The sequence below is a fragment of the Chrysemys picta genome, chromosome 9, assembly GCF_011386835.1.
Source record: "Chrysemys picta bellii isolate R12L10 chromosome 9, ASM1138683v2, whole genome shotgun sequence".
Lineage (NCBI taxonomy): Eukaryota > Metazoa > Chordata > Testudines > Emydidae > Chrysemys > Chrysemys picta.
In genome coordinates this window covers 64,403,944-64,420,930 of record NC_088799.1, presented here as the reverse complement: position 1 = coordinate 64,420,930, position 16,987 = coordinate 64,403,944, and the positions used below count along the sequence as shown (strand labels likewise).

The window sequence follows — 16,987 nt, the reverse complement described above, 5'->3', positions numbered from 1 at the left end:
GCAAAGTGATCCCTGAACTGGAGAAGATCAGTATTAGGGGCAGAGGAGTAATTGAGGTTGCATACTGTTTCAGGTTGCTATAGTTCAAGTTGCATAATGTTTCCATTTGAAATGCCCCTTTCAAAAGGGCCTAGTGTGGCCTAGAAGATAGAGCACTGGGCTGGGACTCAGGCGAGCAGGGTTTACAGCTCTGCCGTTGGCCTGATGGGTAACCTGGGGCAAGTCACTTCCCTGCCATGTGCCTCAGTTTCCCCATCTGTCAAATGAGGATAATGATACCCACCTTCTCTGTAAAGTTCTTTGAGTTCTACTGATAAAAAGCACTATCTAACAGCTCAGTATTTTAATAATACATTAATTATAACTTTCTGCAAGTTTGGATAATAGAGATGAAATTTTCCAGGTCTGCTCTCTTCCCAAAAGTAAATATTGATGGAAAGTTTGAAGCAAATCTGATCAACCTCTTTCTTAATATGAGACAGTATAAATATATACTTTCCTCAGTATAAAATAAATAACTTCCTGCAGCTTTTTCTTTTCTGGCTGACACTAGTGCCAGGATGGTTGGGGATAGAAAGTTTGATACTTAGCAAGGAAATAGTGCTCAAGTTTACACACAGCTCTTAAACCTGCCTCCAACAGTCACAAATAAATGAGGGAGCTGCACTGGGCTTACTTCCCAGCCCAGCAAAGGGGAAGGAAACATCTCCATTTGGAATGGACTGCACCAGTCTTTACCATACACAGCACCAGCTCCTTTGATGCTGCATGTTTTGGGGGAATTTCCATTTCATACATTCTACAACGATTTCTTTCTACTTAACTGCTGGGGCTGCAGCTAAAAAGAGCTCAGAACTACCCTAGAGAGGCCATCTTCAGGGGTGAGACAAGGGGCCTGGTATTTGGGCTAAGAAGGAAGAGGATGACTGAGGTATTTGTCACTTTTACCTACAGGCTCCTGTTAAGATCTGTGTTTAAATAAAACACAGTCTGTTGGGTTGCCTGGAGTCTGCTCCCTTGATGGCAGAGCACAATGAAACCCACCACAAAAAATCATGAGAGGTTCAGAGTCTGCAAGTCCTGTTGCATTCAGTGGAAGTTCCCGATGTTCATTGCAGGCCAGAAGTCTTAATGTGATGAAACTGCAGTCTTCTGAGGGACACTTTAAAAAGTCCATCCATCATGTGCATAGAGGTTTGAGGCAACATTTTCTTAGGGGCCTTTCATTTTGCACCTGTGTTTTTGCTGACATCGATAACTGCAAGGTGCAATTTTGCGGCCACAAATAATTTCTAGCACATTCAGTAGTATGTGGACACCTGACCGGCAGGTGCAATTGGGCAGCTAAATACTGAAGTGTTATGCTTGCAATTATTTAGATCCACAAAACTGCACCCTCAGTTATATGTGTAACCCTTCTGCCAGGCTGAGTTGATAGCAGCAAGGGCCGGGTTCAGTACATAGGGGTCCCCTCCCAACAGCGTAACACAAAACCAGCTCGATCCCCCACCCAGTGACCTGGGAAAATCTTACACACACCCCTAGGCGCCTCAAAGAGGCAATATTTCCCCTCTCGCAAGCACAGAGTCTTGGTGTAGCAGAAAATGTTTAACAACATGAGGTAAACAACATAGCATTAAATTGGGAAAACACCACAACTAGAGTTCATAGACCAAACCATGAGTGAAAACCCACCCCAGCAAATTAGACTGTGTCTTTTCCCGTTGGTTCTTGAAACCAGCAACCCAAAACTCACCCAAAGTCCCAAAAGTTCAACACCCCCAAAGTCTCTTGGGTCCAGCAACCCAAGAATCACCAAAGTCCCAAAAGTCCAACAACCCTCAAAGTCTCTGTCCCTGGTCAGTGCAGCCCAGAGTTCAAAGGGGGGACACGCAGAGTGTTAAGGGGAACCTTACGTGATCCGAGGCCGACCGGCCGCCTCTCTGTGGAGTTCCGCTGCAGCCTTCACCACGAGCTGCTCCACTCCACCAGCTGTCCCGTGAGCCACTCCTGCCATCCCACGAACTGCTCTACTCTACCAGCTGCTCCACTCCACTCACCAACCCGTGAGCCACTCCAGCCATCCCCACAAATGGCTCCGTTTGCCGTTCCTTGGGTAACTCCAACCATCCCCGCAAGGCTCCGCTCTACTAGCTGCTCCTCCAGCCATCCCTCGCAAACTGCTCCACCAGCCGCTTAGCAATATAGCTTCAGGCTCCCCCACTAGTTAACACAGCACTCAGTGATCTCAGCTCTTAGTGATTTCAGCTAGTAGTAGGGGAGCCCCAGTGCTGGTGCACTATTGGCCTAAAGTGAATGCATGCTCAGCAGCCTGTAACTAGACTTCTAATGGAATCAAAGTTAACTCTGACATTTAACAGTGGAGACAGAGAGAGAGAGATGGTGCAATTGGTGTTTCAGGCTCACACCACCAGGTATAAATATCTGCTCCCAACCTTTCTCAATTCACTAGGTTTTGTAAACCATGCCCCTTGTCAAGTGAGTGCTACTTAGTTAATGGTGAGTCCTTCTGTCATACAACAGTTCCACTGGCCTTGATTCACAGAATCAGGGTAACAAAACTTTATTCTTCCTGCCCCAATAACAGAGAAACTGGGGATCCCACACCAGCCAAAGTAACCACTTTCAGTTGCTGTTGTCTCATGCCAGGCGGGTGGGTGTGCCCTATGCAAACAAGATCAGCCCCTGGAGTTCTTTTCCACACTCACCATAATTCACCACCAGATGTCAGGGTAGAGCTCATCCTGACTCTGCTTACATATGCATCTGCAAAAACATGGGAGCAAAATTGCAGGGTTCTTCTGAACATCAGGTATTTTGGTGCCAGATCTGTTGGGTTCTGTGGCATATGGGAGTTTCACTGAAAGGGCAGTCTTTCAAACAGAGCTTCCAGAGTGGAGAAAATTGACATGCAGTGCTAAGCAAGGTGATTTTTGTTTCTGTCTTGTGTTTTTCATAGTTTTCCTGGCCTTTTTTACTAGGTACCATAGTTATGTTTGTTTCTTCACGTGCCACCTTCCTTCCAGTCCCATCATCTCCTTTAAGTTGATCTTGCAGTGAAGTTACTCCCTCTTTCTGTGGCATCCCAGTCATTTTCTTTGCAACAGACTGTGATGTCGGAAATGCAGGGGCATTCAGAAAGTTACAAACCAAGGGCTTTAAGCACCCACTTAAGTACTTTGCTGTACCAGGGCCAGAAGCTCAGCGCCTTGCAGGATAGAGTCCCCAGGGTCCATTTAGGCCCCACTGAAGTCAATGGGAGCTTTGCTGTTAACATCAATGAGAACAAGATCGAGTTCTGAGTAATTTGTTTTCATGGACAAATGAGGCCTTTTTCTTCTTCCCCTTTGCTCTATTGTGACAGTCCCTCTGTTGGGGAGAAGCACATATGCTTGTTTTTGATAGAATTAGCAGAGAAGTGGATGAAGGGAATGCAGCAGATGTAATATTGCTTTGTCTTGGGGATGTGTTTGATACACAATGTCTGATGAAAGCTTACTCCACAACTAATTTGTATTGCTTGGACTGAGAGCTAGTTGGAGGACCATAAACAAATGGGACCTTTACTCTATAATGCCAGGAATCCTGGAGGAGTCATACACCAGGGCAGGAAATAACCAGACCTGATTCAATTTAGAGGAAAAAATGCAAATATGTAGGGAGGGTAACCCAAAGCTCCGGGGTGAGGAGCCTGGGGAGTTGTGGTGCAGGAAGAGACATGGGGATGACATCTCTAATGCCCATGGTCCCATGAAAAAGGAAAAAGCCAAAATAACTTGGCTGGAACCTGGGGCAGACCTTCTGCAAATGTCAGACCCTTTATGAGCTACTGTGAAAAAGGCCCTTGCCCTTGGGGTTCAAGAGTCATTGGTTAAACTTTGGTTCCCCCAATGAAAGAGTGAGGGTAGGTCTATACTTACCTCCGGGTCCGGCGGTAAGCAAGCAATCTTCTGGGATCGATTTATTGCATCTTGTCTAGACACGATAAATCGATCCCGGATCGATCCCGGAAGTGCTCGCCGTCGACTCTGGTACTCCTGCTCGGCGAGAGGAGTACGCGGAGTTGACGGGGGAGCCTGCCTGCCGCGTCTGGACCCACGGTAAGTTCAAACTAAGGTACTTCGACTTCAGCTACATTATTCACGTAGCTGAAGTTGCGTATCTTAGTTCGAAGTGGGGGGTTAGTGTGGACCAGGCCTGAGAGATACTAGAAAGATACCATAAGCAAAACAGAAGTTTAATCAAGCCACAAATGCTGAATAGCAACTGCATCTTCATGCCGGGCATTGTGAAGGCCAGTACTATATAAGCTACTTTCCACCATATACAGTAGCTCTGACAATGCTCCTACATTTGACCTTGGGCTAGTCCAGTCCCAGGCACCGCACAGTGCTGTCAGTGGACTTCAGTCTAGATCTGTTGCACTCCAAGGATTTAAAACTTGCTTTCTCCCCCACAATTTTGTCAACTTATCTCAATCCTGATCTGCGTCACCCCCTTGCTATTCCGTTTCCAGACCCCTGCAATGTCCCTCAATCCTGAGAAGTGGTTGCTGGTCATGTGGCAACTTTGTAATGGAACAAAGAGGCTGAATAGAAAACAAACTCTTTCAGCTTTGTGGCTGGAGGGTTTGGGGCTGTGCACTCCAGCCATGAATAGCAGCTTGTGTTAACTTGTTGCACCACCATAGTAAGGGAAAAACAGGGATTCACCAGGGATTTGTAAACCACTCAGGGCCTTCAGAAGTTGTGTTCGCTGCCAGGCAGAAAGCGATGTTTGCCAGCATATTTTTCTGAGAGACTTTGAAAGGTTAAAGGTTTGAGATTTTTCTCATTGAGCAATTAATAATTTTGCCTCTATAAGTCCCCATTAAAGTCAGTAGGAGTCCAAATGGGCACGTCTACACTGCAGCAGGAAGTGAGTTTGCCAGCCTGGACAGACAGACTCATGCAAGCAGGGTTCGAGCTAGTGTGCTAAAAACAGCAATGTGGACATTGTGGCTCAGGCAGCAGCTGACCTGACCCACTGGGCCTGAGCTGGACTGTCTATCCTGAGTCTCCACCGGAGTTCGTGCTGCGATTTTTAGCATGCTAGTCGAGGCCTGCTAGTGTGAGTCATTCTGTCTGGGCTGGGATGTTCATGCCCAGCTGCAATGTAGACATAACCCTCTGAGGTGAACTCACTCTGTGCTGCTCAGAGTTGTGGGGTTAGCCCCCTCATGGCTCACTGGCCCTGCGCTGTTTCAGTTCTGAGGTGGCCCCTGCTCACTTTCCTTCACTTCTGGAGTCTTTGCCTTGATGGACTTTGTCTTTTTTGGCTTCTTGGGAGAATTTAAATCAGTGGTTCTCAAACTTCTATACTAGTGACCCCTTTCACATAGCAAGCCTCTGAGTGCGACCCCCCATTATAAATTAAAAACACCTTTTAAATATATGTAACACCATTATAAATGCTGGAGGCAAAGCAGGGTTTGGGATGGAGGCTGACAGCTTGCGACCCCACATGTAATAACCGCACGACCCCCTGAGGGGTCCCGATCCCCAGTTTGAGACAAAACATGATTTTTTTTCCTTGGTATCGATTGTGTGTGTTTTAGGGTTTGTACCAGTACCTACCTACTTCATACACTGAAATAAATTAGCAAACCAAGAGCTGGCTCCATCTCCACTCACTTGCAGGAACTGGCAATTGTGTACAGTGTTCCCCTCTCTCATTCACAACCATGGACGGACTTTCTGAAGATAAGGCAAAGTTCATGATGTCACGGTGTCGGGCTTTGCAGTGATGAGGAAAATTTAGGAGGAGAGGGACTTCATTCTACTTGGGAAGACCTCAAAGGAGGGAAATTTCCCCCTGTGCTCACGCGTGTGCAAACACACACACACCACATTAAGAGTCTGCTCCCATTTCTTTTGAAGGCAATGGAAGTTTTGATGAAGTGCTTTGCCACTTTACTGTGCCAGCTGATGAGTGTTCTTCCCCTGGCCCCTTTGATGAAGGGACTGAGGGCAAATGGATGGTGAGAGGCCAAAAAGAGCTTGAATGAATTGAATGGAGAAGTCTGATAGAGGGAGCTGCTGTCATCAAGGGAGGAGGGATAACAAGTGAGACAGACAACTGGGAAAAAGCAGGCTGAAGGGAAATCCAAATCCAAAAGCAGGTCCAGCCGGGGCAGTTGTCAGGACCAGGTGCCCAAGAATGCTGGAACTGATCTACAGGCTTCGCAGCATGGGCCTGGCACAGGCAGAGACTTGAATATGGCAGGTTTTTAATAGCAGCTCTGAGCTCTTTCCCTCCGTGTCTGCGATCTTATGTAATCACTCTACATAAGACAGAAGAAGCCATTAATAAACAAACAGCAATGAGGAGGATCAGAGAAGGAAACAAAATGGCTGGTATTGTGTCTGTCTGAGCTGGAACACTTAGGCAGGGGAGTCCCTAGCATGAGACGCGTTAAGATTCAGGAGTCCTGCCAGAGCTACGAGCAAGGTGAGGCAGGATAAAGCCCCCTGGTCTCTCCTAACTCATGATGATAAGCAGAAGTATTAGGAGGTTGAATTGGCTCTTCACACCCCCTCACATACACACAGCCTAATAATTCTCTGCCTACGTCAGCGATGGGAAAACCCCTAACAGTTCCATTTGATGCTTCCCAGTAGGTAAGATGCTTCTCATAACTGTGTCCAGACCTCTGATCAGGCTGCACATCTCATGAGAACAGTGTCCCCTTTACCATTGCCAAGAATAGATTGATGTGTTTCTCTGAATTCAGTGGGAGACCAGGGTGCCCGGCAGCTCATAGAGAGAGAACAGCCTCCTTCTGCTGCTGCCCAGAAGTGACAATGAGAAGATTATGTTAAGTGGGTATTCCCTTAAGGTTTGGTTCACGCTCCAGTTGCAGTTTGGGATCCATTCATGTTGTAACAAATCGGGAGCCAACTCAGAACTTCACTGCTGTCTCATCCTGGCATTTCACAACTACTCAGAGCTTCATGGTGGCAACTGCCAAGGCACATGCCTCTACTACTTGTGCTGAAGGAGAATCCCCACTAGCTGCTAGCAGTATGGTGTCTATGACACAGACTCAGCTCTGTTTTCATTCCCTAGAGGGAAGTGGGGACACATGATCAGCCACAGATTTTTATCCAACGTACTTTGTGTATCCCTGGCCTAGATTCCTCCTTTAAAAAGATTTCCAGAGTTGTCCTAGCCTCCATCTCCCACCAAATGAAAGCTGTCTTGTTCACCAGAAATAGCAGCTCTGTGTGACTTCTGCCTGACAGAGCTGAGCAGAAATGAGTTACATGGAAGAGCAAAATCCTCTTTGGGAGGTATGTGAGGGGAGGAGGTTGTGATTTCAAGGAAAGTGGGGTGGGGCAAAGGTAGTAGGGGTGATTGTGTTCAAGCCACAGGGAGCTAGCCAGCATTTGTGGTCAGTGGGAGGCCACGAAATCAGGCCATTGCACTGAGTGCTGTGTGCAAGAGGCTGGTGAGTTTATCCCTCTGATGGGCAATGTCTCTATGAATTCCCATCAAAGCAGACAAAATTTCACACCACACAAATTTTGAATAAATAAATAAATAAATAAATAAATGATACAATCTGGCGGCATTCTAATGTCAAAGAGAATGTGACATCCTTCCCTTTTGTTCCCCCCCCTTCATTTCCCCCCGCCATTCTCTCCCTTTCTGTTTTGTCTTCCCCCTGAAGGCAGTGCGCTCTGTCTGTAACTGTTTACCATAGCATAGTTTGTTCTCTGTCTCTTCACCTTCCTTTCTCACAGGTGGAGACTCGACTCCTCCTACTTTTTGTCTTTTGACCTCTCATTCTTCTCCTGCCATCCCTCTCCCATCTCCTTCCCCTCACCGCCTCTCTGGATCCCCCTCAGTTTCTGTCTTCTTTCCCCCATTTGCCTCCTGTGCTTTACCACCTGCTTTGTTGTCTCACCTCTCCTCCATCCTCCCCTGTCATTCCTCGCTCTCTCATCTCTCCTGCCCTTCTTCCCATTTTCTCCTTCTTACATCCCCTCTTCCTTGATTGCTCTCCTAATAAGGGTCAGTCAACCAACAGTCCATATTATATAATGAACAGATCTATTTATCCTCCCATGTGGATTTGTTACATGTGCCCAATGGATATACCATTTTAATAGTCACCATAGTGCATGTGATAGATGCTGGACTTACCACCTTGGAGACTAATAGGCTTTATGCACAGAGCAGGTACGGCATGGTCAGTGGCGGAGCAATCCCTTCACTGATGTGCCCCAGAGTTGCTCTGGACCATCTTGGCAGCTCTGGTTTTTGTGATGTAGGCTGAGTCCTACCAGCTCCTGTCACATAGACCACCAACAAGCTGGTTGATGGTCATGGCTTTCAGTCACTGCCAAATAAGCCATGTCAGCTCTACAATTCCTTGAACATGCCACACAATAGAGCAGGCAAAATGGAGGGTTGAGCCAAATGCAACCACCTAGGCAGAGACCACGGGCTGCCAAAGCATTGGATCAGGCCCTAACAGCATAAACACACTTCCAGGGGTGGAGTTCAACCACATGCCCGCATTGTCTCTGGGCAGCAGAGGGCACATGGCCAGTCTCATCCATGCCATATCTGAGGCATGAAGGCAGCTGGTGTTGACCCTCACCTTTCTCCATGCCATTCCCGACTTTAATCCAGGAGAGGAGTAAGGCAGAATTCTTGGAGTCCAGGTGATACAGATAGAGGGGATCCCAGCACATGAGTGTTCAAAAAGCAGCAGGATCATCATCAGCTTCTGGGGCAGATTCATCCCTCCACATGCCCCCATTCAATCCCGTGGGTAACATCACAACATGCAAAGGGAGAAGGGCATGTAACCAGGCATGCATGGCACACGCTGCTGGCCAGGCTGTAGTTTAAGGAGGGGAAGGGGGCAACTTATCTGATTCTCTGGGGCCAATATATCTCAATCCTGTTTATTGCACAATAATTATCATCCCTAACTGGTGGTTGTATTTGCTACAAAATGCAAGGAGCCATATCCTGCTCTTAGTTACGCTGCTGTAAATTGTAGTAAACCCACTGAAAGCCAGATTTACGCCTCGAATGGAATTGGCCTTTGGAGTGTAGCATCCATAGCATACCGTGTCGTGCTCTGGATCTGAAGCCAGCACTGCAGGTGATGGCAGAGTCCTGCTGGGAGGCCAGAGGGTCATTTGAAAATCAGGGCAGCCCTCCCCTAATCGTCCTTGGTTCGGCAAAGTTAGGACAGAGGCTCTGGGAAGGTTTTAGCCCACAGGGTCCCACAAATGGGGTGGAAAATGTTCATTTAATACATTTTTGCATCTCACACTTTAGGGAAAATTGGAGAATGCATTTGTAGATGCTATTTCCCACAGGTGTGGCATAATATGTACAGTATATGCCATGTGCGGCATAGGGGATGAGTCATGCACATTTGCAACTCATCGGTCCTGGCGCACGCCTGCATTAGCCGCTGTGCTGACTCCGAGGTCTGTCTTCAGTAGGGATGGATGCCCCATGGAAACCTCATCTTTGCCCCTCTGAGATGTCTCCTGACCATAGCAAGACTGCTGAGAAGGGACGGGACGGGAATTGCCTCTCCAGTTGGAGGTGCAAAATTTGACTGCTGCTAAAGCAATAAATGAAATACACAGTCATTTGTGATCAGTTTTAGGCAGCTCATTTCCCCCCTCATTGTCCAGCATTCAGATTAACAGGTTAATTTTCCCTTCCCACCCTGGCCCTTTCCTCTGACAAAGGGCAGTTGCAATGTTGTATCTAGACCCCGTGAGGATATATATAAATTCCCTCCGTCTCTCCAGATCTATTTATAGCATGGCAGGCAGTGGCAAAGGCTCTCCTCAAGGCTTCATCTCCTACAAACAGTCTTCACAGACAGCAGAGAGATAAATTTAGCACACAAGATTTCTTAAAGAGACAGCTGCTCAGTGATGTACTCTCTCGCACTGAGTGCATCTCTGGCTCAGCTGAGTGCTTTCTCTCCATTTCTTTTCTCTGCCCCCCTTCCCCCCGCTTTATCTCTATGTACCGCCCCTCCCCCCCCCACATACACCCCGGCTTTCTATCTCTTCCTTCCTCCTTGATTCTTTTGCTTGATCTGAGTCTCATTCTCTCTGGCTCTCTATCTCCTCATTCTTTATCACCCTTTCTTTCTCTCCCTTCCTCTCTCCACCTCCCAGGCCACAGGGCTCAGAAGATAACAAAGCTTCCCTGTTAACAGTTCACTGGTTATGCCTGCATCCTAAAATATGTGTTGCTTGATTAATGCCTTCCAGATGGTTAATTGAAAGGGGTGCGGGGGGACCAATCCTTCCCCCTCACCTCCAGCTACACACACACACACTGCACAGAAAGGAGATTGCATTCAAAGGAGATTGGGCAGTCAGGTGAGGGGGAGCAAAGCCGGCATGTCTGAGGGGCAGCACAGTATGAGGACAGTGCTGTGTTGCCAGGCTGGTTAACTAGACAGTGATTTGCTCTATCCCCCCTCGGCTGCCCCCCTGCCATCCGACGCACACGGCAGCCACATGCAAAGGGAGTGCAGCAGAGTGAACACCCCCCCATCTTTCTTTCACGATGTGACACACGCAGTCCCACTCCCCACAAACATAAAGGCACATATCTCTGCATTCACCCCCCACAGACACAGCACATCACATACAAACGTGCACAGCCCCATCCACGCACTCTCACACCCCCGCATCAGAGCTGTGTGAGATGTGTGTGTGTGAACACACACACACACATATCTATCGCAACCCAACCCATTTGTGCTATGCCCAATATGTTAACATAATTAGGAGTTGATAGAAAAGGAGACATGCAATTCATTAAAAAGGGAGAGTCAAAGAAGTGGGATTTGGATAATCAGATTCAATGATAGAAAGATAGATTAGATGGAGGGGTACGGGTGGTGATAGACAAATGTCATGGTGACTGGGAGAGGCTGGCTGGCTGGCTGGCTGAATAGACAGATAATCAGATAAATTATTCTTCCTTATGCCCCAATGCAGAGCAATTTAATCAACACACGTCTTCTCTTTTATAGGCATGGGTGTCCTCACTCTCTCTCTTTCACAGACAGAAATGTCTCTCTTCTTCCCTCATTTCAAAAGCCCTGCCCCTCTCAGTGTCTTTGTCTCTCTCTCATGTATATACAGAGGGAACACAGCCTCCCCCCCCCCTTCTTTAATAAAGATGTAGCCTGGCTGACGTGAGTCACGAAAGACTTAAGCCATGCAGTTGAGGGTGAGCTTCATTCAGTTCCCCCTCCCCACATACTTCCCTCCCCACTATGGCTCTCCCTGGTTACCATAGAAACAGCGGCCCCTCATGCTGCCTGACTTTCATGTCTTCCTTTAATATATTTTTTTCCTTTTCAGAATCACCACCACAGCTGCTTGCATGATGGATCTGAGGAGATACCCTCTGGACCAGCAGAACTGCACGCTAGAAATTGAGAGCTGTGCGTATGCCTCGTGCCTTCCCCTGCCTCCCCTAGGACTAGCATTGCACATGTCATAAGAGGAGGGAAAGCAGGGGGTCCCTGCATGTTATTTCCCCTTCCAGTCTGTGTTGTTTTCCACTGATTACTGCTGAGGATCCGCAATTCTTCTCTCTCTCCCCACTGGTGCAGTACACGCACTCTCCCCCTGACTGGGTGCTGTGACTTCCACACCCATTTGTCTCTGTTGTGGCTGGGTTGGGGCATATAGAAGAGTCTGGCCTGGCTTCTCAGTCTCCCTTTTCGAAGGGTGGGAACCACTCAGGTGAACCCCCAGCAATGGAGAGTCAGGAAAGAGGATACCAGCATCAGGGTGAGATCGAAAATCTTACTCACTGTGGCAAGGGTTTTAGAAGCTGCCCTTGCACCAACAGCATTTTCTGGCATACTGAATATTTGCAGGAGGGGAGAGATGAAAATGCATTGTAGCATCCTACAGGAACGGTCCAAAGCCACAACTCTCACAGTAGTGAAGATGAACTGTCTCGAGTTTTTCCTTTTTCATAAGGAATGTCCCCACTATGTCCACAGTCTGCAATGTCCATGTTGCCTTCATAATGCAGCCTGAGTTCCAGCAATAGTTTTGATTTGGTTAGGGCAAATTGCAAATTGCAGCACTTAGCATGGTGCATAATGGAATGTAAATTAGGTCCTGATGGAGGCAGTAATGACATGTCATAGCTGGTGTCTTTTAGTATATTGAGCGTAGTTTACAGTAGAACCAAGAAAACAGAAGGCAGAGAATTGCCCATAGCTCCCCATCTTGTGATTGTGTTTTTAGTGGGACACTCTCAAGCTAATTTGTTAACATCAGAGCTCTGTTTCCTTGCAGTATGTAAAAGACCCATGCAGAGGAGGGTTTAGTTCCTTAATGCTTTTGTCTTTTATATATTTGGCACGTCTGAAACTAGCCCAGCTCCATTTTGTTTCCTTTCTCATTTGTGTGCCAGCATTGCCAATGGTGTCAGCAGCACAGCTTTGGAATAGAAGCATTGCTTATTTATTTATTTATTTTGCTGTGGTCCTACCTAAATGTTTTTTTAATCAAAACCCACCAAAACACCCCTTTCACAGTGACAGGGTTATGGATTTATGAAACAGCAGTGGACAGTTAGAATCCAGAAGACGTTCTCCTCCGGCACATCAGTTTATGGCAATTGCAAGATAGGTCAAATTTGGGACACAAATGGTGTGATGATGTTTGTGTGACTCCAACAGTGAGCCAATTCTAGGATACAAGGGATTAAGGAGGCTTGGACTAATTGCATGGAGCAGCGGTGTGATGGGATATCTCTGCAGTGTATTGCTCTGAGGATTCTGTTGGGCATGGGGGCCAGATTGATAGTTCTGCCCTGAATCCCATCAGCAACTGCAGCCCCTTTATCTCCTCTCTTCTGCTCCAAACAACAAGGGCTATGATAATATAGGCCAGTTGCAGAGTCATAAGGTTTAAAGCCAGAAGAGAACCCTAGATCATCTAGACTGACCTCCGGCATATCACAGACCACTGAACACCACCAGCCATCTCCACACCAAATAACAACCAGAATTAGGCCAAAGCATTACAACCCTGAGGAGACTAAAGTGTTGTGTGCCACAGGCAGAGAACAGGAGGGACCGAGGTGCACCAATGCCTGAGGCCTCTGAAATGGCAGGGAATTGAGTAAGGGCTCATCTAGACTAATAGTTAGTCTGCGTCAGGCTCGGATGGTAATCTACCCCACGGTAGCCTGCAATGTGCTAACTGTCCATGTGGATTCTGATGCCGTGCACTAGAAGTTCCTTAGTATGCATTGACCTATCCCCCTTTGAAATGGGAGTAGATCAAAATCCACTATGGAACTTTCAGAGCACTGCAGCATTGATCACACGGACAGTTAGTGCGTGGTAGATTTCCCCCCAGCTTGCTGCATGCTGTATGTCTAGGCAAGCCCCGAGTGAGGTATACCTAGATGATTAGTACCCAAATGGTGTGGGAAGATCAAGCTGGAGGAGGGGAAGGATGTCATATAAGACTCACAATAGAGTTTGTCATAAAGAGATGAGGCTACATTTTCATAACCTTGAGAGCTGAGAGCTTGCATCCTGAAAGATAGCTTCTTCTTCATGTGTCCTCCTGACTGCTGTGCCAATTACTATCAGCCAGTTAGCCTGGCATCAATCCTGGACAAAGTAATGGCAAAGCTCATCTGGGATTCAACCAATAAATAATAGGAATATAACTAATGCAGTTAACGTGGTTTCATGGAAAATAGTCAAACCAACCTGATTTCATTCTTTGACAGATTACAAGTTTGGTAATTAGATGTAATATACTTAGACTTTTGTAAGGCATTTAACTCAGTACCACTTGACATTCTGATTAAAAAGAAATAGCACTATATGGTATCCACAGAGCAAACGTTAAATAGATAAAAACTGGCTAACTGACAGATCTCAAAAAGTAGTTTTCGATGGGTAATCATTACTGAATAAGGGGATTTCTGGTAGAGTTCCTCAGGGATCAGCACTATTCGACATTTTCATCAATGATCTTGGAGGAAATATAAAATCACTGCTGATAAAATTTGTGGGTGACACAAAGGGTGTCAGGATGGTAAATAATGACAAGGACAAAGCAATGCGGATCGCTTGGTAAACTGGGCCCATACAAACATGTGTATTAATCCCACCAAATGCATAGGTATGCATCTAGGAACAAGGAATGTAGGCCAGACCTACAGAATGGGGGACTGTACCCTGGAGAGCAGTGACTCTGAAAAGGATTGAAGGGTCATAGTGGGAAAGCAACTGAACACCAGCTCCCAGTGCAATGCTGAGGCAAAAAGGGCTAATGTGATCTTTGGATGTCTAAACATGGGGATAGTGAGTGAGTAGGGAAGGGATTTTTACCTGTACACGGTGTTGGTGACACTGATACTACAGTACTGCATCCAGGTCTGGTGTACACGGTTAAAGTGGAGTGGATGCAGAAAAGAGTCATAGAAATGATTCAAGAGCTGGAGAAAATGCCTTACAGAGAGAGACTTAAAGAGCTTGATCTGTTTAGCTTATCAAAAAGAAGATTACGAGCTGATTTGATTATGGTGTATAAGTATCTTGATGAGGAGAAAATACTGGCCTCTTTAACCTAGTGGAGAAAGGCAGGACAAGAGCCAATGGCTGGAAGCTGAAGCCAGACAAATTCAATTTAGAAATTAAGCCCAATTTTTTAACAGCGAGGGGGATTCACCATTGGAAGAAACTCCCAAGGGAAGTAGTGGATTCTCCATTTCTTGATGCCTTCAAATCAAGACTGGCTACCTTTCTGACAGAGATGCTTTAGCCAAACAAACACAAGGTACTGGGCTCAATACAGGGGTCAATGGGTGGAATTTAATGTCATGTTATATCCTGGAGCTTGGACCAGATGATCTAATGGTCCCTTTTGGCCTTAAACACTATGAGTCTGTGTGGGCTTATGACCTGACTCTGTCCTTTAGCCGATGGCAGTTTTCCCAGTGACTTTAGTGGGAGCAGGAGCATGGTCACCCTAGGAGCTGGATCAGCCACATCTCAAATGTGGTACAGATCTTCTCCTCCCAAAAGAGGGAAGAATGGGCTCAGCAGGAGCCCCCAGCCCAATGCACAGAAGCAGTGAGCTTTCATGGGCCAGATCCTCAGCTGGTGGAACTTAGGCTTGCTCTATTGAAGTCAATGGAGCTGTGCTGTTTTAACCAGCTGTGGATCTGGTCCAATGTTTGGGGATGTTTTTTAAAGCAGCTTTGAATAAATGTAATGATATCTAAGGCTAAGTGACTCACTGTCTATCTACAGGGCAAGTATGGAGATAGTGCAAACTTTGCTGCCATCCTTTGCCTCAACTCTGTTCTGGAGGGACTATGCACCTCTAGGGCCCTACAGGTCTCTATGGTCCATTTAGTTCTTGGTCTCTCTGTGGACATTACTGACAATCGGTACCAGTTGTGATGGTGGCTATATGTTGTGGACATCTTCCCACTAAGAACGGCCAGTCTCTTTCACACGAACTAGCAAAGTGCCTTGATGCTGCAAGTACTTGCATGCTCTGCAGGGCTGTTGTGCTGGTCGTGAACAAAGGCTATTTTCATATGCAAGTTAGGTTGAACCACTGGGTGGAGTCTTCTGCAATGAGAAATAATAACCCCCTTGTACACTTACTTTCAAGGGTGCAAGGTAAAAACAGGCCAGGGAATGGGTGTGTGATCATTATGCCAATGAGACACTTAGTTGTATGTGTCCCTTGTTGGCCTCACTCCTGCTACTGGACAGGAGTAGTTTGGCAGCTGCTCAGCAGTGCTCCCATTAATTGGGCTCCCCTGCACACCTAGTCCTGCCAAGCATTTGTTACCTAGTGATGGTACATGCAGATTCCCACATGCATACAGTGCAGGACCAAACCCAAAGGGGGATTTGCATTAGGTCATGATGGACCAGGCTTGCATTTGAACCAGTTATGCTGAAATAAAAGACTTGATAGCTCATTATTATCTCCCAGAGCCATCCAGCCCTCTCTCCCACTAAAGCTCTTCGAAATGTTTGCTTAATGAAGGCATTCACCTATCAAAGAAGTTCACGTTTTGACCTCGGTGAAAATGTTGAGAGTCTGGAGGGGAAAGGCCCAAATGTTGTGGGTTTTTTTGTTAGTGCTGATGTTCATAATCCACCACCCTGTTGCTCTTGAATTTTGTAAACAGGTAGGCACCATTTTCATGGGCCACACCAAAAAAGCATTGTGTGATCTCCCCCTGCTGACATGCAGAAATAGTTCACCAAGGAAAAGCTGTGCATATTGCTTGTGAGAGAGGTTTCTGATGTACATATCCCTGCTAAGCAAACCAAGGATTGTGTGGCAGTCTTAGGGGTCAGCTCCCACCTTCACCTTCCACTTCTTAGCCTTCAGAAGGAGTCTTGGCCATTTGTTTCTTTCTCCAGGTAGCTGTTCTACCAAGTTGGGCTAAGGAGCGAAGGTGCATCAAGAGGTGGGGAACGGTTGCTATGCCCTCATAAATGGACTCCATTTGGGACCCATGGGAAAAGTCTTCATGGAGATGGAGGTGCTGATTGCCAGGACTTGTTAACTCTGAGTGTACTGTGCTTCCTCACCCCACAGATGGCTACACAGTCGATGACATTGTGTTTTTCTGGCAAGGAAACAACTCGGCCGTCACAGGGATGGAGATGCTGGAGCTGCCCCAATTCACCATCATCGAGCAGAGACTGGTCACCAGAGAAGTGGTCTTCACCACAGGTGAGGTTCTGTGCAAAGGGGTTTGGGGAACATATAAAGGATTGTCTTTGCAAAAGTCAATGCAGTTGCTTCTCTAACTTAGATGTAGAAGCACTTGTCTAGGATGTAGACGCATTTGAGGACCTGGGTTCTAATCTTGCAGTGCCACTTTGGAAAATTGGTCTCTC

General features: G+C 46.8%; 1 protein-coding gene across 2 annotated transcripts in view; it reads left to right on the top strand.

Moving 5' to 3' along the window:
- GABRQ (gamma-aminobutyric acid type A receptor subunit theta) overlaps positions 1-16,987 on the top strand; it is a 96,333-nt gene that overhangs the window by 71,472 nt on the left and 7,874 nt on the right. For both annotated transcript variants that reach the window (XM_005285703.5, XM_065556423.1), the window contains 2 exons: positions 11,430-11,512; positions 16,683-16,820. In XM_005285703.5, the coding sequence (XP_005285760.1) occupies positions 11,430-11,512; positions 16,683-16,820 (221 nt within the window). The remainder of the gene's footprint in view (positions 1-11,429; positions 11,513-16,682; positions 16,821-16,987) is intronic.